Here is a 19,373-nt window from a genome sequence, read left to right as displayed (position 1 = left end):
ACATTTAAGGGTTAAGAAGTGTTAAACATTTTCCACAAACTGGTTGATATTCAAATAACTCTTCAGCTGTCCTTACGGCTACTGAGTCTGTTAAACATGTACAGTAGAGTGTGACTCTGCAAGTCTTAGTGATGCACTGCATGTGTTGTCTGTTCTACAGGAAGCACAGAATTTGATGGCTCTCACTAATGTGGATACCCCCCTGAAAGGAGGTCTTAACACTCCCTTGCATGAAAGTGACTTCTCGGGAGTAACGCCACAGAAACAGGTTGTTCAGACTCCAAATACTGTGCTTTCCACACCCTTCAGGTAAAGCAGACTGTTTTTCTACTGGGTGCGTGGCTGGGCATGTATCTGGTGGAGGTGGGTGGAGGGAGCGGACTGCAATATGTGAAATAGTAGGTTATGATCAGTTCTTCAAAACAAATTTTAACTCGTTTTTATTTCAAACCCTTGCTGTACAACTTTCTCCTTCTCTGTGTCTTTCACAAGCTCAGCCACATCACCTTCATCTCTGTTTGTACAGTGTACAGCTCACTGGAGTTTTGGTCCAAAATGAGGTCTTCTGTGGTCTGGAGCAATATAAATTATACTGAAGTAATACAGAAGTATAAATAGTAAGGTGGAATGTCATTCTGTATGTGGATCCCAGCCTTTCCAAAGTCTTGCCTTTGAGTTGAAGGGGTGGGAGGTCCCTTAGCCAAACCCACATTGAATTTTTGAAAAGCTGGAGTAAATATTTTATAAGCCATATATATCCAAAATAAAATATTTCTTATATTGCCAATCTAAATAGTATGGAATTGCTGGTTTAACTCTTACAGTGGGTCCTGAATAAATACATATCCCACAAATGCCAAATACCATATGGCTAAAAAATATTACACTTGGTACATTTTGTCTGTCAATTTCTTAAGCTTAGGTTCTAATTTTACTTGTATCGTGCTAGTAGGAAAAGTGGAGAATGAAATAAAAAGGACCATTATGGCAGCTTTTCAAAAGCAGCTTTATTTTGTTGTTTAAAAGCTGTCTGCAAAAGCCCTGCTCTTTTAATTGGATGTACATAAATGAATCCTTTTCTGGAGATCTGTTGACGTCAGTGCAGAGCAGAATGAATGTAGAGTTTGGCCTGGAGTGATCTGGCTGTTCATTTGGGGTATTTTGTATTAAAAAATATAAAGACATTCTAACTTTGTTGTTTGTTTGGGCTTTTTTGTTTGTTTGGGGTATTTTCTTAGCTTTTGAAGTTCAGATTTGCACATGAAAATATGGTATCTGTGTATCAACTTGGCTTGATTGCAGAAATGCTATATCATTGTGAAAATGCAAGACCTTGAGTAGAGAGGGAAAAAAAAAAATCCATTAAGTGTTTAAATATAAATAAAGGGAAGCCATAACTTTTTAAGGAGGCAGAGTAGTGAAGCAGAGCCATCATCTTATTATTTATGCCAAAAGAGCAAATACTTACATTAAGTACACCTTTTTTGCTATGGTGATATGAAATTTGTAATATCTTGATGCACGGTTTTTATGGAAGTTGTTGCCTTGCATTAAGTTTTTTGTTTAGTGGGGTTTTTTTCATGTCCTCGTTATAAGAATTTTCTCAAAAATTTTTAAGGTGCAAAATGTAATAGGGTTTTAAACACTGCATGGAACTGAGACAACTAGAAAAAAACAACTCGCTTGGAAATTGTTTCTTCTGGAAAGTCAGCATAAAACTTTTTCTACCAGTGTAATCAACAAAGTAAATGCATCCTATGAAACATTCCTTTGAAAACAAAAATTCATTTTACTTGGGTTTTTTTGTGGGTGTCATCCTGCACATGCTATTGCTCGTATTTGTTATACTAAATGGGAATCCATAAAAATGAGTGAACAACCTCAAGCAAGGGGAAACTATCACTTGCCTCTCACAGACATACCAGTAAATAAGGCACTGTTCTATCCCTTAAAAGAGGGTCAGTAGTGTGTGTCAGGCCATATATGCAATTGTGTTTGTCCACCATTATGGCATCTACTACAGAATTACAGTAACTAGTAACTAGACATGATATATTATATGACCTTGTTCAGTCTGTCTCCGCTAGGGCTCTTTGCTTTGAGACATTTAACAATGTCTTCTCAGTTTATTATTATTATTATCGTCATCTCTATGTGAGACCTCATTACAAGCTCGCAACAGAAAACTTCTGACTATATCCAAGACAGTGTCTGCACACCTTTCATGTAGTAAGTTATTGCATAAAGAACAGGCTTTCTTCCCAGCCTAGAGGAGAAGCAACTGAGGCCCACAAAATCTAAGACTTAATCCATCTTTCCTAACCTCTTAGGTGCTAAAAAGTAATTATTGTAGTGTAATTACTCCTTCAGTAATCAGTGAAAGCGAAGAGGCATCTTCAGAGTGATTCATTCAATTGTAAGATGGGACAGCTGTTAAGCCAGATGAATTCAGAGTGAATGACTTGCCACAGGTGGTAGGGAAATCAGATCTTGCAATTAAATCCTGATTACTGTATCCCAGAATAGTGCCTGGTGACAAGATAATCTCTCAAAACTAACAGTAGGAGTTTGTGTTGATATAGTTCCTGAAACTGCTCTTAACATAATGATGTGCCTAGATTTCAGTTTGACAGGTCCTTGATTACACGTTACCAGGTTTAAACAATTTATTTTTTGGATTCTTCTAATTGTGTATTTGGTTTCACTGCCTCCCAATAAAAAAAATCTAGATTGTATTTATAAACAGTATTTACATAATGTCTTGCATTATTCAGACTTTTGCAAGTAGAGTTCTTTGAGGGGAAAAAAATAAATTACTGTATTTGCACTTCCTCTAGAACACCTTCTCATGGACCAGAAGGCTTAACTCCTCGTGGAGGACTAACTCCTAAACCTGTGGTTGGTACAACTCCTGGTAGAACTCCACTGCGTGATAAATTGAACATCAACCCGGAAGAGGGAATGGCAGATTACAGTGACCCATCTTATGCAAAACAAATGGTAAGAAGTACTTGATTTTCAGGAATTTTAATTCTCATCTCCTGAATGGAATTCTATTTTATAGCAAGTGTTATTTCTACCACTTGTCTACAGGTCTGTACTCATTACCTGATAAAATCAAATCTTTATTTGAAAGAACAGAAATCTTGCCACTTAGAACAGTTTTCAGTGTGCTCAGTAAAAGCACTCTAAAGCTATTTGTCAAAGAAGACATAGTTAAATTTCAGTCCTACTTGTATCTTTGAAGCTGAGCAGGAAATATATATCAAGGAAAGATTCATTTTTCTCGCAGTACTACACAGCCCTCAAATCCCTCGTCTTGGCTTCCCGCTTTACCTCCAGGACCTTTTCATCAGTCTGTCCTGTTGACAACATTGAGCTAAAGGAGTTTAATTTTTGCCATTAGGAGCACTTGGTTTTGAGATGTCCAGTAATCTGAGTCCCATCCAGTTTCTTTTATCGCCTTTGACAACAGATGTTTCCATTCTTGGAGATTCAGCCAGATGTACGCTGCCAATTAGACATGGTATAAAAGGGCATATGCTTAATAAGTAGCACCTTGGGAACTCCTTTTATGTGGCTGATTCTGCAGCCTTAGCTGTGAATTTGGATATCTCCCACCAGACCTATTGACATTTTTCTTTTTGGGCTAGCTAAGGATATCCACTTCAAGTTTTTGGCATGTTCTTCTCACAAAAATAACTCTTCAAGTTCAGAATTTCAGGTTTTCTCTTAGCTTGAAGAACAAGGATTATTTGATGTCCTTACACTTACTTTGTTTCTGTCTTAGCTTTTTTATAGTAAAAAGGCATTTTGCTACTAGAAGGAAAACTGGGGCTTCAATTTCCTGATGGACTCTGCTAATTTCCAGACCTGGTGCTGTTTGTCTCATTTTTGTAGTGTGCCACAATCCCCAGATTTGTGAGCAACTGCAAGGAAAAAAATTCCAGGCTTGCAAATACCCTTGAGTCCATCATCAGCGCAGACACGTTTTCACATATTTTCAGTTTCTTGAAGTGCATTTGTGTGAATCTGCTGTTGTACTGAAGCTACTGAGAGGCAAAATTGCCATGCTGTTGTTCTATTTGAGTATTTTAGGCTGTTTGAAGATTTCATCAGCTATCTGTGAGAAAGCTGTGCTTGTTTTTTGGCATCAGAGAGTTTCTGTGCTTAGTAGTCTGTAAACTCTGGGGTGGTGGTCTGTAGGCCAACCTGGATTAGTAACACGCCCCTGTTGTCAGACTTGAAAAAATTTATTTCCGTTGGCCTTGTGGCAGACTGAGATTGCTTGATGATATTTGTTGTGTATTGTTCATGTCTGTTAATGTAGATCAATGGAGTTTGATTGTATTTCACCTTATTGCATGAATTCAGAAGCGTTATATCTTAGTATTATTTCAACAGGAGAGAGAGTCTCGTGAACACCTGCGCCTTGGACTCATGGCCCTTCCTGCTCCAAAGAATGACTTTGAGATTGTTTTACCTGAAAATGCAGAAAAAGAACTTGAGGAACATGAAGTAGATGAAGCCTTTGTAGAAGATACTGCCGATATAGATGCCCGCAAGCAGGTAGGTGTGTGTGATGTGGGTAGTGCCTTTTGTTTAAAATAAAATAGGTTCCTTGTGTGATTCCCATAGTTTTGTACATGTTTAGTGGAAGTGGCACAGCTTCTACAGAATAACAAAGTAAAATGTACCTGTTTTCTATGCTCCCATGAGAGTATACACACACAGAAGCTAAATCAGTTTTCCCTCTGAATCCTTTTCTTAATTTGTTAATGTTGTGTCTCGTGTAATTTTCTAAGATGAAGTCTCTAAGAGTGTGTACGTCCTATCTTCTGCATTTGTGCCTCAGGAGATAAAAATATAATTAAAAGCATTTTTCTGCAGAGACACGTGCTTGATTTTAAACGTGCTTGATTTTTTTTTTTTTTCAGTCTCAGGTTATTCTCTTAAGGTTAAAAGTTAAGTTTAAGTTACTGTTAAGGTTAAGTTACTGTTTGTGAAATATAAGACAGGTATATACAAATTCAGACAGGCTGGTAGCACACACATAGGCAGTCCCTTTTGTTTGATTTGTAGCACAGGATTACCCAGACAGCCAAGTTGTGAAAGGGTCCTTGTTTTTTGTTTTGTTTTGTTGCAGAATCAAGGAAGGCTGGGTACAGTGCTTGCTTAAATTTTGCTGGCTAAATAGCTGTATGAGCCAGTAATTAAAGACACTTTAAATTTTTCTGTTTATAAGAACAGCCTCTTTACCATTTATTGCTTACCCTAATTGTTGTGATGTAAATCTGGTTTTGTTATACCTTCAAATAAATGTTTTTTTTGAGTTCAGAGGGGTTTTTGCCAATGACTGTGCTCTGTCAAGTGAACAGAATATTTTTAAAAAAATCCTGTGCTTTGATATCTTCTAATATAAGCATTTCCCAGAATTTGATTCCTAGCATATCCTGCTCAGAGAGGAGCATATTGTGTACATATATATGTGTGTGTCGTGCACGCACACACACACACACACACACATAAAAATTCTGCATAAATACAGCTAATTTATATGTGTAGCATAGACAAAAGAATTTGAGTTGTAATATCATACAAGAGAATATCATCCTGCCTTCCAAATGAAGGTATGACATGGCTGGGATTAGGACATGGAAGGTCTTCGTCATCATTCGTGAAATTTTAGACGACACTGCCTTTTCATGTTATTTATTGCGTGAAAGTGGAATATAAGGAGAAATGTCATGTTTTTACACTTTCACAAGTATTGTTTTAATGAAGTAGTTACTTTTATGCCATAGTAGAAAACAAATGGACTCCTGGCTGCAAATTTAAGAGTCTGTCTTTTCCTGGTGGATTTCCTCTCTGGAGAGTTAGAGCAGACATCAAACTTGATGTGGAGAAATTTTCAAAGAATGGTCTGCTGGGGTTGAGGTTGAAGGAGAATTTGAATGGTGGAAATTACTTTTTAGGATATTTTTTGGAGTTAGTCTGCTGTGCTCTTCCCACTTACTTCAGAGGCTGTAAATTATGATGTCATCATGTAGAGAGTGACCTGTTATTTGGCTCTGGCTTCATAACATGAAGTCTTTAAGGAATCTTTGCTGCAGTAGTCAATCAGTTTTTTCATCACATGCATTTGTAGAAAGCATCTGATGGTATGACAGTAGCTGGAGTAACACTTTGCTTGTTTGTCTAGGCTCTCCGAGATGCAGAGCGTGCAAAGGAACTGAAGAGAATGCACAAAGCTGTTCAGAAGAATCTACCACGGCCCTCCGAAGTAAGTGCAAATGAAATTTGCTTTTAAGGAAAAAAATAGAAATAAAGGTTTTAACCATTATAGGAGGAAATACAATCTAGGTAGATCATGAGACAATGAAATCTACATTTGAGTATGCTGATTTCGGTGTTTTGGGAAACTTTCACAGCAAAATTGTTGTGAGGTATTTCATATGCACAAATGAAAGCACAATTGGGTGTTCGGGTTGCTGTATGTGTGTTACACTGCAGGGGATTTTGGCAGCTGTTCTGCATGGTTTAGCTGATATATAAAATGCATGTTCAGGTGGAGGTACGTGAATTGAATTTGATCTTTGGTGTATATGATGTTTATGAACATTTTTTTTTTCTTCGTGGGCAGGTTAATGAAACAATACTGAGACCCTTAAATGTGGAACCACCTCTAACAGACTTGCAGAAAAGTGAAGAGCTAATAAAGAAAGAGATGATTACTATGCTTCATTTTGATCTTTTACACCACCCGTTTGGAGAACAGCCTACTGGTAAAAAGGGTAAAGGCCCAGGATTTGGAAGCAACAATGCAGAACATATGGCTTACTTGGAACAAAATCCTTATGAGAAGTTCTCCAAAGAGGATCTCAAGAAGGTGAGAATTGTATGGCCTAATTACCAGTGACCTAATGTGTCCTTATGTCACGTTCCTGTAATCTTGCAAAAAAAAGGTGGATTCAAGCCTGCACAGAGTTTAGTTGGGAGGTCTCCAGAGGGTTGTATGAAGAGCTGTAAGGATAACTTAAATGCACGTTATCGCTTCTGTGAGCTAATGTTAACGTAGACACTCAGCAGAATGATGAGAGTGCGGTATTTGTTCAGCGACATTGTCTTTTAGATAGAATTTTGAATGTGTTGTGATTGCTTATCATTTTACGTAAGGGTAGGAGCTGTAATACCCCACCAGTTACCAAATTCTACTTTGCTGTTTCTGGAAATTGAATTAAATCATTGAGACTAACTGGCTGTGATACCCACCTTCTGCTGCCTGTGTAGCTTGTTAATCCATAATTACTAAGCTTTTTTTTTTTCATAGTAGTGCAGACTAAATATGACAGTGGTAGCCATCTTATAACTTGGAGCAGCAAATCAAGTTGTTTAATTATGCTTGTCAAGCCTGATCCAACAGAGCTGTGCTTGTGCAGACCCTGCTGGGCTATGGCAACTGATCTTAAAGCATACCTGGTTAAAAAGCGCTGAACAGGCAGAATTGTTTGTTGCTGGGTGAAATGAGTAGGCTGTCTGGGCACTCTGTCTTGTTTTGCATTGTAGTCCCAAGTTAAATAGCAGTCCTGTACCAAGGGTTCCGGTTCGGGTTGTTCATTTATTTAAGCAGCTACAGATGTTGCCTTTTGCTGCCAAGTGACAGATAGACAGTTCAGACACACAGTGCTGTGGTTAGCTCTTTCAAAGAGTTTCACCTGTGAAGTTGTGCCAGTAACCTTTGACCAAATGCTTACAGGAATAAAAATGAGTGAAAGGGACAAAATCACGTGGCACTAAGTCATATGTTTTATGCAGACTCCCTCTATCTGAGATTTGCACTCTGACAATAGCTGTGGTATCTCTACACCTAAATCCCATATTACTTTAAAGTGACTCTAAAGATATACAAGCAGATTTTAAATCCGTCTCCTTGACCATATCTGACCAATGAATCAAGAGCCTAAAATGAGAAACGCTGAACAGTATGTACTTCCAATTTGCTGTTAAATGAAAAATTATACTTGAAGATTTCTGAGCAGGAGAAGTTAAAGATGGAAAATACAGTTAGATCATGAATTTCACTGCCCCGCCAGTGTCAGATTGTTCCCTTAGGAACACTCTCTGAGTGCTTTCTCTGGTTGTTTTGAAGTGCAGCGAGAATTGGGTTTTCTATCGCTTCCCTTAGAGACTATTACACAGTCCAGTAGTTTTTGTCTGGAAACTTTCTTCAGAGTCCTTGGAAATTTTGTTTCCGAACTGATGGGCAGAAGTTTTTTGCATCCTTGCTCCTGCTTGCTTTCTAATGCTGTTCTGCGTAATATTCCCTCTTTGTCTCAAATCAAATTCAAACCAGGGAAGTTTTCCTGTCTCTGCGCTCTCGTTTGGGGCTTGTTTATTTTGCTTTATTTCTTCATTTGTTTTTAGAACATCTTCCTGCTAAAATCCCTTCATAAAATGTTCCTTTCTTTTCCTGATGTGTAGTGCTCTTTTGGGAAGGGTTAGCAGTGGTGCTACGCGCAGTGTGCTGAGCTCTTAAAACTGTGGAACTGTTTCGGTGCCACAACTAAATACCCTTAAATAGTTCCTCACAGTGTACAAATAGAAGCTAATTGAAAGTGAACCTTTATGAGATTTAGCTTTGTTAGGTGTGGGTAGAGTACTCCTATTTTAGCTGTTTTGACCATCGAGGACAAGTAATTAATTTTCCTTTCCCCAGTATCCCTGGAATCGTCTAATGTCGTGATACCTGAATTACTTTCTGGGCAACATGCCGTTATAAAACGTATGTCTGCTGGAAGTGAGATATTTACTGCTGATAGGGAAATTTGTGGTGCACATATAAAGGCTGTTGAAAGGGAAGATGTGTACTTACAACCACTGAAGTCCAGGTCGGCAAAGATATTTTAGTTTTATATTTACAAATAAAATTGGAAGGATCTGGGTGCCTCTGTAGGTTTGTGGGCCAGGCTATTAAGAGTTGTGAAAACAACATGAATCTTTTCACTTCACTGTAAGTTACTTTGTAAACTAAACTGGCAACAGCAGAATGCTCATATCTTGCTAGTAGTTCTCTGGTAACAGAATGTGTGTTAAAGTCAGAGTAAGTATTTCCTGCAATGAAGCTTATACAGCTCACACGTTAATATTTAGACTTGACTTTCCAGGTTGTGTGGAGAAGGCCAAACAAAAGGAAATTAAAAGTGATTTTTTTGTTTCATAGAACAGCTGCTTCTGTCTGTACAGTTCTCCCTCCCCTCAAGGTCCTTGCTTTTATCTCTTTTCTTCTGCAGCAAGATGAAGTATCTAGCTGTGCCACAGCTTTCATTAGCTACAGCAGAGCGATGTCAAGTTTGGCCAAATTACATAAAATGAGGGATAGTTGTGCTGTGAGTATCCTTCTAGCCTGGGTTTCATTTATAATCCACAGCATCTGTGTTAGATTTCATAGTTAGCTTAACCTGATGGTGAGCTTTTAGTATGAGACGAGAAACTGCCCCTGTGAATTGCACACTGAAGTATTGAAAACAAGAGGAATTTTCTTGTATCCTGTGTATCGTAACTGCAATTTATTTCTTATCATTTCCAACAGGCACAGGATCTACTGGCACAAGAGATGGAAGTGGTAAAGCAAGGAATGGGGCATGGAGAGCTCTCAAGTGAAGCTTATAACCAGGTGTGGGAAGAATGTTACAGCCAAGTTTTATACCTGCCTGGACAGAGCCGCTACACAAGAGCGAACTTGGCCAGCAAAAAAGACAGGATAGAGTCACTTGAAAAGAGGCTTGAGGTCAGTGTTGCTTTTTGCACGTGCTTTTTTTTTTTTAAAGGTTCTCCCCATGTGTTTGATTTACACAGACAAAAAGAAACAATTCAGGTCTTTAGGTGTGATTCCTTTGAAAAGGTTGTTCAGGAATTCTGCTAGGTAGTTCATAGATGTTAGTGAGGTGTTTAAATCTTCTCTCATCCTCCTCCTTTTCTTAAAATATCCCTAGAGTATTCCCACACAGTTTCTCTTTGCACTGTTAGCTGTAAGACTGCTCTTCTCACCCAATTTATTCTCTACTGGACAATAGGTCAGGTTCTGCTCTGCATGTGGATTTTTTGCTGTTTTCTTAATCTTCGCTATTAGTGGATAAGATACCAGATCTTTCTAGTTTTGCACTTTGTCCCTGACAGTGGCCAGTATGAGATGAAAGAGAAAGATGCTTAAAAACAACATGGCTGTCCCAAAACTCCTCTCAAGTTCTTTTTCCAATTTAAGATTTGGTTTCTGATTGACTATTACATACATGAAGGTCCAAATTCTGAATTCTTGGCAGATTGGCATCCTCTGCCAGTTCCAGTGTTTCCCTCCAAAAAAAGAGATCAATTGATGTTTGTGATCCCATTCTCCTTCATCAGGAAATAGTAGGCTTCCTTATGAGGGCATTTTAAACTCAAATTTCAAGTTTGCTGCTGTGCATTTGCATAACTAATATTTTCTGCAAGTACAAAATGCCAGAGTTCAGACAGCAACATCTCGCTTACGTGTCTGCGTCCAGTTTGAGTACTATGGCAGGGCACTGCTACTAAGGGACCAAGAACTGAAACTACATCTTTTTCTGCTGAGTTGTAGAATACAGCATTCTCCAGTGCTAACGTGCTTGCATTAGTTCATTCAAAATGCAATAGTCACAGGCATTAACGAGGCATTATGATTCGGTAGGGTGAGCTTGAGGGAGTTGTGTGTGGAGAGCATATTGTTTGAGGTATGGTGCACTGAGTAGAAGAAAGCAATTCAACCCTTTGACACTGATTTCCCTTGCCCTCTCCCTTCTCTAGAGTTTTGCCCAAACACTCCACACAAAACACAAAAATACACAGCTTTCACGATAAAAAGTAAGCTGGTTTTAAATGGTTTCTTCCCACAGAACATATGTTTGTTCAGACTTGCAGTAAATCATTAACTGTTTTCCAAAATACCGTTTTAGCCTAAAAGTTTCTCTAAATTATGCAGGCATGAGATTATTTTTTTCCATGGTAAAAGGAAACTTTTTTTAAAGTTCTTCTGTATTTAACATCAACATAGCTACTGTTGCTAGAAGTAAACCTCCTCAAACAGTTACTACCGCAGAATAACATGAGGGAGAGGCCAGAAAGTCTGAATTTTCACTTGATACAGACACGTGAATGTGTGTTTTGTAAAGTCTGTCGGTCGAGACTGTTGTCCAGGTAGAGACTCTACAGTTGTTAGTCGACCAGTCGGGCCAGGACCAGTTCACCTGCACGTAGCCCAGTAGCTGAACTGTTTAGCATTGATACCGGAGCACTTGTCGTGCGGCTGCTCGCCCAGCAGAGAGCACCATTGCCCTGCCCAACGCTGCCTGCCGGTTGATGCGCTCCCTGCACGCTCTGCTCTGCTCGATTTTCACAAAAACCAGTATCTGAGCACAGCAGCAGCCAGCCTGCATGGCAGCAGGGACTGTGCTGGCGTCACGCCAGCCATCTGAGGGCTGTACCTCATTTGGGTGCAAATGCTTTTTGAAATTTAAATGTCTTACGCCCCAAAACTACGTTAGAAGTGCGTTATTAAAGTTGCAAAGTCAAACAGTCAAAAGTTAGGGAATGCACAAACAGCCGTACTCTGCTAGCCTTGATTTGCATATGCACATGCGTTATGAGACAGTCTTTAATTTCATGATTACAGCCTAGTTTTTCCACAGACTCGTTTACTGCACAGGCTGGATGGTATTTGCTTAATGAGTAGCTATTGAATATTTTGTTTTCTCTTTATTGTGCGGCGTGTGGCCCTGTGCTTTTATGCTGCGCACTGTTTCTGCAGTCTAATTTGATTACTTCTGTGGGGGCTTTCTCGTGCTGTTGATTTCAGTTCATCTCCTCCCAATATTTGAATGAGTAGTTGGTGGTGGTGCGCTTATTAAGGGTATTGAAGCAAAGAAAGTAAGGTCAAGTCGTCCATTCGTCAAACTCCCGTTGCATTGCTTCGTCCTGTGAGTGCTCATTGCTCTTCGCTCACAAGACGCTCGCCCACGAAGTAAATACAAATCGGAGGTCTCGCAAACTTGTGTACGTGTTTAAAGTACCCCACACCCCCGTTCAGTCAGGGACCCAGGGCCGGCAGAGCTTGCTGTGCCCCACAGCTGCAGGTGCAGCGAAAGGGCTGCGCTGCCTTTCACAACCTGCTGTTGTCTGAGTGCAGGTGGACTCTGCAAAGTTAAATTTGAGCTGAAAATCTCTCCCAAGTGTGTGCAAAAGGCAGTTTAGTGCAGCTCTGTTGCCTGACCTATTTAAAAGGCCCTGCCTAAAAGCAAGATATACATACAGTTTTCTAAGTATAGGTCACCAGGTGAATAATTTTTAAAATAATAAATAAAAAGTATGGCAGTTTAATGAAAAAATGAACATACGATGAAAAAAAGCACAGCGCTTTTTTTTTTCCCCAACCCATTCTCAGCAATGGTAAAGCCCACCTTCATTTTAATGTTTTTCCAAGGAAAATTGTCTGAAGGTGATATCAGTTGAAATAGATATTTTAATGGGAAGTATCAGACAACCTTAATGAAAAGCAGAGGATATTAGCTCAGCTTTCAATACCCCAAGATACTTGCTTGTACTCTTAACTTCCTCTGAGAGAAGAGTAGAAACTGTAAAATAGAGTTTGCCAGCAACACAAACTGCTGTTGGTCAGCTTTTGGGGCTGCTTCTTCCCCTTCGTATTTCACTGAGATCATTAGGAAAAAAACATGAGAGTTTAGTGATATTTGCTGGAGACAGCTGCGCATCGGGTAGTCACTGTCTTAATACTTCCATGTGGGACTGCTAACACCCTGCAGATCCTGTTCAAAAAAAGCCAGCTATTTCTAGTGCTGTCTTCATCGCTCGGAGATTACTGGGTGGATTGATGGCGTGGACAAACAGTCGTCTTTCTCTAATTGGCCTGTTTTCACTGCCTGAGTGATTTAGTGGTGGCAGCCTTGTATATGTTGACATGACATTTATCTTTCTGAAATTGATGGTGATATCACAAACAGATTTGTGCTGTTATTGATGAACTTGAGGAGGCAAAGTGGAGCAGTTGTGGAGAGCTTCTGTTTGGCTAGATATCCTGTCCAGGCAGCGTGTACAGCTCGGCAATAGTTTTAATACTGGAATGTACTGCTATGTATTAGTAATACTTTTCACTTCTTTATTTTGAGGGTTTTGGACTCTTTGAATGTGTTACTTAATGTGGCTTAAGAGCATTACAAGATTAGCGTGTGAATTTTTTGCATTACGGATGGGGAGTTTCAGGTCCATGCAAGTGAATCCCTTGTGACCTCCCTCTGTGTCTGCAGTACAGTTTAAATTTGCTTGAATCCTGGTGGGATTTTCTGATCTTTCCAGTAGCTTCTAGAAGTCTAGCATATTTGTTCAAGGCTCGGCTACGCTGCAGAGCGAGGCATTTCAGAAATAGGAGTTTTCTGATGCTCACAGTTGCATTTAGTAACTGCTGCGGTTCTCTGTAACACGTTGTGCTCCTTTCTCTTCCAAGCAATATATTTATAAAGAAAAGCATTCCTACCTAAAGTGTATGTTAAACTAGGAACTTTATCAGATGAAATGAGGTAGTGGAGGCATTTATTTAACAAGTAGGTGCTTCCCTTTGTAGTTCCTAACATAGAAACTTCCTGCCAGCATTACTTTTCCTTTGAAGACAGTTCATTACGTTGGCTTGCAGCATACAAATATTTTTATTAAAACCGTAGTAGTTAACCTCATCATTTCAGTTGATTGCTAAATTATAAACACTATTGAAAGTCCGCAGGGGAGGAAGCTCTAGTTACACTGTATACACAAAGAATGGTAAATTATCTATTCTTTGCAGGAGCCAAGATACACCAAGATGGTAATTTATCAGACTGAAGTGTCCATTTTTGCTTTTAGTTGCAGCCCAAGTCCTCTGAATTAATTTACATTGAAAACCAGTTGCTTAGCTGGAGTTTTATGGGTTACATGGTACACTCTGCTGTAAGGTGCATCACTTAGTTGTTTATTGGAGATAATATTTTAATTTCTCTCCGTAGTTTATGTGCTTCTAAAGCTTGCAGTTTCTTTTGGATTTTCAGGTGTGCTGTTGCTGAGAACACCTGGAGAAAGTAAGAGAATTTATAAGCCTAGGAATAGAGAAATTACTCATAAAACTAAAATATGGCGGAATCCCTCAGTAGTCTGCTTTTATGGACACATACATTCATTTATACTACTGTGTTGCCTTTGTGAATATGTTTGTGTTGGGTTTTTTTTTTTTATGAGGTCTGTTGGAAATGTAGTTGGCACCAGAGGATCACATCTGATCGCTGTCAAGGTGTTCAGAATCTGATAGAGCTGACTGTGCAAGACCACTGTCGGAGTGTCTGATCTCTGCTTAAAGTACAGTTGATCACCTGAATACATGTATTTAGCATAGCAAATTTGTAGAGTATATACTTCTCCTGGGAAACCCAGAAACTTGGCAGATCCCTTAGGAATTGTCTTTATCTGCGTATTAAAACACTTTCACTGTTTACCAGAGTGGTTACCATGCACTTTGTGCTATAGATGGGATGCTCTAACATTTTAGCTTGTGCCAAAAAGGATCAGTGCTACTTACTTTTCTCCAGCTGCCCCCTGCCATTACTTCTGACCTTGTACCGGTGCTGTAGTAACTCTGTGGTAATCTGGATCAGTTCATGGAATTGGCAGAAAATTAATTATCTTCAGATTAAGCAGCAGACCCCTTTCCACAGTACCCAGATACTAGATCAGTTAGCTATAATACATGACATCTTTGCTTGCCACATTTCGGAATATTTGTGAGATCCACAATGAAGGTAGCCTATAACCTATAACAAGGAAAGCAATAAAAAAAAGCTTTTGTATTTTCAAGAATAACTTATGTCTGCAGTAAGAAGAAACATGCCAGGGAAGATAAACGGATTTAGCCAGAAATCTTGTGTTTTCTTTCTGGCGCAGGTGAGTATTTATTGCCTGGTTTTGAGTAAGTCCCATGAGCGCAGATTTGATACACCTTATTTTAGCCTCATAACTAAAACAAAGCTGCAGTTGCCTTAGGCTCCTTTTGTTTCTGGTAGAGACCGAGGCACCCCTTGAGAGCAGCTTGGCCCATTTAAGAGTTGAATTTCCCTCTTGAGTTTCCTGTTTTTCTCTTTTTATTACAGAGGCACCTAGAGCACCTCAGATCAGTGGAAAAAAACGAGGTCTTAATGTCTCACTTGTTTCGTCTGTCACTTAGAAAAGGAGTAATGTCTACCTTATGGGGCTCTGCAGTTTTGTTTGCAAAGCACTTATAGACCTGCGACTGAAAATCACTATCTAAAACTGCTAAATCTTTAAGTGTACGTGTACTACTGGGGAAAGTAGTTGTCTTTTCCATTTACAGCTTGTTGAGTGAGCTGGAGCTTTGTATCTTTGTGCATTAGAAGTCTGGAAAAAAAGCCACCATTTTTTACTGTCCTTTAGGTGAATTAACTTATTACATCCTTGGTTTTCCCCACAAATTACATTTTCAGTTAGCAGCCCTCCCACCCCCCAGCCCAAAAGCTTCATCACAGGGAGCAGGAAGGAGGTAAGAAGATCTAGTTTTATTCAAATGTGACTAGTCAACTCTTAAAGCAATGACATTTCCCAGACTGGCAGTTGAAAGCTTTGGGAAACAGAGCTGTACTTTGGCTGTTAAACACTACTTTTCAGAGGAAAATGCTACTAGTTGATTTTACACCATTTCTCTTGCTATGGACTGACTTAGGGACCTTTGGAAGGAAGTAGATGAATGCTGGAGGTTTCTTCATGTTCTTATTTCTGTGATCTTGCCTATAAGTCTGAAATTTGTCCTCAGATTGGACCGTTGTGCTAGCCTTTCTTCTAAGGTAATAATTTTGGGGGGGGGCTGGATAATTTTTTTCATAGTAAAAAGTCTTTTTCTGCTTGTACTTAGTCCAAAACATTGGAAATAAGCAATGAAAAAGTTCTTTAAAAATAAGCTTAGACTGCATAGCAGTTACTTTTGTTTGGCCGGTTACTCTTAGTCTAGTGGGAGGTTTTTTCCCTCCGTGTCTGAAGCCATTGATTTCCTCTGTGGCGTTTGGTGAAATCAGGTTTCATGTTTGGAAATGTAATTCATAATGGGAATTTATGTGCTTAGAAAAAAAATTCAGCATTGACAAAGCTCTTCATTGCAAAAGGCCTTTGCACACTGTCGCTGTTGAAAATTGTGTTTGGACAGAGAAAAGTATAAAATGATGTGGTCTTTTGCTGGAAGCTACCTCATTTGCAGAGCTGTTGCTGTTTAAAGCCTGTCCTAATGTGAAGCAGTGTCAGAACCTGTGAATGTTGGGCAAGCGTGAGTTGCTGCTCACACAGTAATTTGCTTCATTTACCTTTGTGTTACAGTAGCTGCTGGAATAGAGTACTAGTGACTGCTGCAAGCTCAACATGGGGCTTCTGCTATGTATTGAGTGGGAGCCAGGCTGTTTGCTAACTTGTTTATTGCATGAGCCTCCACAACATTGTTCGCCTCTTCTCTGGAAGAGACCAGTCCAAGAGCTCGGGGTTAGCAGTGACAGTTTTTGAAGGTAATTACACTGCGCTTGCTGCTGTGTTATCTCGTCAGACACAGGAGTAAGGCGTGTTTGCTTACAGTTAATCAAAGCTGTTAGCCTGAGGTAGCTGTTGCTGTCTGTGATCTTACTGTAATTTTTTTTTTTTTCCCCAGGGAGAGGTAGAGAGTTTTCAGAAAAGCTTAGTTAAAATAAATTGTTTCTCTTCATAAACTGCTCTTTTAGATGTGTTTCTACTGTGATATATGGGTACACTGATTGTACTGCGAGTCTTAAAAGCAATTCCCAAATAAAAATATTCAAAGTGGGCTCTAATGTCATCATTGTAGATCAGCAGTGGCTGCTAACATATCCAGTAACTTTCTGGATTATTCTAGATCTAGATAGTTGGATGCTATGAACTTCTGTGGGAACGCTTGCTCTTGATGTACCCTGTACTATCTTTACTCAACCATCCTACCAGCTCATGTCATGACCGTTGGAGGCAAATTGTCAGAATTTCTGAAAACATAGCTCACATGGAGATTGCTCTAGGGTTGTTAGTTTTGAGTATGAGTAGAGAAAATAGCCTTCTACAGGTATCAATAAGTCGTAATGGTACATGATCTATATAACAAAGTACAATATAGGAGTTTATGGCTGCCCTGTTACATTGGGGAAAGGTAATTCTATATTCCCATGCAAGCTTTGAACATTTGGTCTAGTTTTAGTTGTGAAGTTTCAGTTGCATACCAGCGGTGCCTTAAGTTGAGGATCACTTATCACTGAACCTTTCCATGAAAAACTGTGTGACCCCAGTCAACTAGAATTAAATCCCGCTTTGTCCTCTCTTGAAAGTTACACACTCTGTCTCTTTTTGAGTGCTCTGATTCTGATCAGCACCTTTTCTTAATGATCCTTCCGTCTTAACATGAGGAGGAACTTCTTTACTTTGAGGGTGGTGGAGCACTGGAACAGGCTGCCCAGAGAGGTTGTGGAGTCTTCCACTCTGGAGACATTCAAAACCCGCCTGGACGCTGTCCTGTGCAACTGCTGTAGGTGACCCTGCTCTGTCAAGGGGGTTGGACTGGATGATCTCCAGAGGTCCCTTCCAACCCTGACCATTCTGTGATTCTGTGATCCTCATACTCCCTTGTACGTGAAGTAAGCATCATCTTCAGCGGAGCGCTGAAATTGTGTCAAGCCATGGAGTGGTTTCAGTGTGATAGATTGAGCTATATTGTTCTACACTGGAAATGCAATTTTTTGTTTGCTAGTAACCCCAAGCCTGGCTTTCCAGCAGAGAGAACAGTTATCTTTTACAGCTCATAGATGAGAGACAGGCTCTACAGAGAGTTTTGCCTGGTTAAACTTTAGAAAGATGAAAAAGTGTTTCAAGACAAAAAAAAAAACAAAAAACAAAACAAAAAAAAACCCAAACAAACAAAGAAAAACCCCCAGAGAGTTCTGTCCAAGAGCATGGCAACGGAAAAATATTTTTAAATAGAGCAATTAATGAATATTTGTTTAAAAATGTGCTATTGTGGAGTGCACCATCAAATTTGTAAGGGCAGATCACCTAAACATGCACAGAGGATGCCCTAGCGTTAGTCGTTGTTGTCTCTGGGGTGGTTTGAAATGCTGATGTAACCTGGTGTTGAACAGAAGGCTGTCCTCTTAGTGTGCATTGTCTCATTCCAGACACTCTGCCTGACTGAGCCAAAATCAGGCAAGTTCACAAACCCTACTATTTAAATTAAGTCAATCCAGCTCCTGCCAGCAGAATTGAGTAAGGGAGTGCCACTTGTGGGGCAGAGGTGAGGAAGGAGGGAAGTTATAGTAATGCTTAGAGTAGTCCTATATAGGTTCCAAGAGTAACCTAGTCAGGCAGTGTAGCTGAAGCTGGCAGAGGATTTCCCTGTGCAAGCGAAGCAGCTTTATGATGATATGTTGATTCTCCGAGGTCACGGAATAAGTTGGTTTACTTTTGACTATGGCTCTGGTAAGAACATGCAGCCGGTTTTCTTCCATGTTTTTTATCCATCAGGCACGATTAAGAAGATCAATTAGAAGACAAGAGAGCTTAATGCTGTTTAGGTATTAACAAAAGCTCCACATTTAATGGATGGAAAAAACAGTCAGTACAGGGAAAAACAGCCCTTTGAACTGAAGAGGGGTGTCCTCAGTAGACTTAGTGAGATGAGGAATTGTGAAAATGCAGTTTTGAAGGCACTTGAGCCCTTCCTTCCTCGAGGTCAGTTTTTCTTAAATCTTTCCCAATGGATATTTGCTCTCATAAGCCATCTTTCCCTGTTCTCTGTTGTCCTTAGTTAAACCTTACAACTAACCTCCTATCTAAAACTTCCTTGCCAAATTTAAATCCCTCTTCCTTTCTGAGTGGACAAAAGAACAGACTAATTTTTCACAATGATCTTTGGGATATTTAAAACATGTTGCATCTTTCTTCATTGTCTTTATTTTTGTTAGTTGGAGAAAAAACAAAAATACCCCCTGTTTTTCCAGTCAGTTTCCTTTTCTAGATCATGTTTTATAAACCTCTGATTGTGTCTGTTGCTCTGTTTTGGTTTCTCTTCTTTGGATGTCTAGTGTAGTATTGAAAACTGAACACAACTCTGCTAGGCATGAGGGAAGGCTTTTACATAAGAGGTTTGGGATGGAATGGGGCTCTCACACTTGCCCTAACATCATAGATCATTTTACCCTATGTCTGTACATGCTGTTCTCATTTTGCTATAGCTGGTGCAAAAGTCAGCGGAACTGAAGCTGGCCAAGGAGCAG

At 39.6% G+C, this 19,373-nt stretch overlaps 1 protein-coding gene across 1 annotated transcript in view; it reads left to right on the top strand.

The window, feature by feature from the left end:
• The window catches only part of CDC5L (cell division cycle 5-like), a 35,604-nt gene that overhangs the window by 9,106 nt on the left and 7,125 nt on the right, over window positions 1–19,373 (top strand). Inside the window, exons 9-14 of the mRNA XM_009895902.1 lie at window positions 161–309; window positions 2,838–3,000; window positions 4,405–4,569; window positions 6,203–6,283; window positions 6,644–6,889; window positions 9,590–9,787. Of these exons, the coding sequence (XP_009894204.1) occupies window positions 161–309; window positions 2,838–3,000; window positions 4,405–4,569; window positions 6,203–6,283; window positions 6,644–6,889; window positions 9,590–9,787 (1,002 nt within the window). The remainder of the gene's footprint in view (window positions 1–160; window positions 310–2,837; window positions 3,001–4,404; window positions 4,570–6,202; window positions 6,284–6,643; window positions 6,890–9,589; window positions 9,788–19,373) is intronic.

Source organism: Charadrius vociferus, unplaced genomic scaffold, assembly GCF_000708025.1.
Source record: "Charadrius vociferus isolate BGI_N301 unplaced genomic scaffold, ASM70802v2 scaffold312, whole genome shotgun sequence".
NCBI classification, from domain to species: Eukaryota; Metazoa; Chordata; class Aves; order Charadriiformes; family Charadriidae; genus Charadrius; species Charadrius vociferus.
The sequence above is the reverse complement of the archived record's forward strand: the minus strand, read 5'-3'. Positions and strand labels throughout refer to the sequence as shown.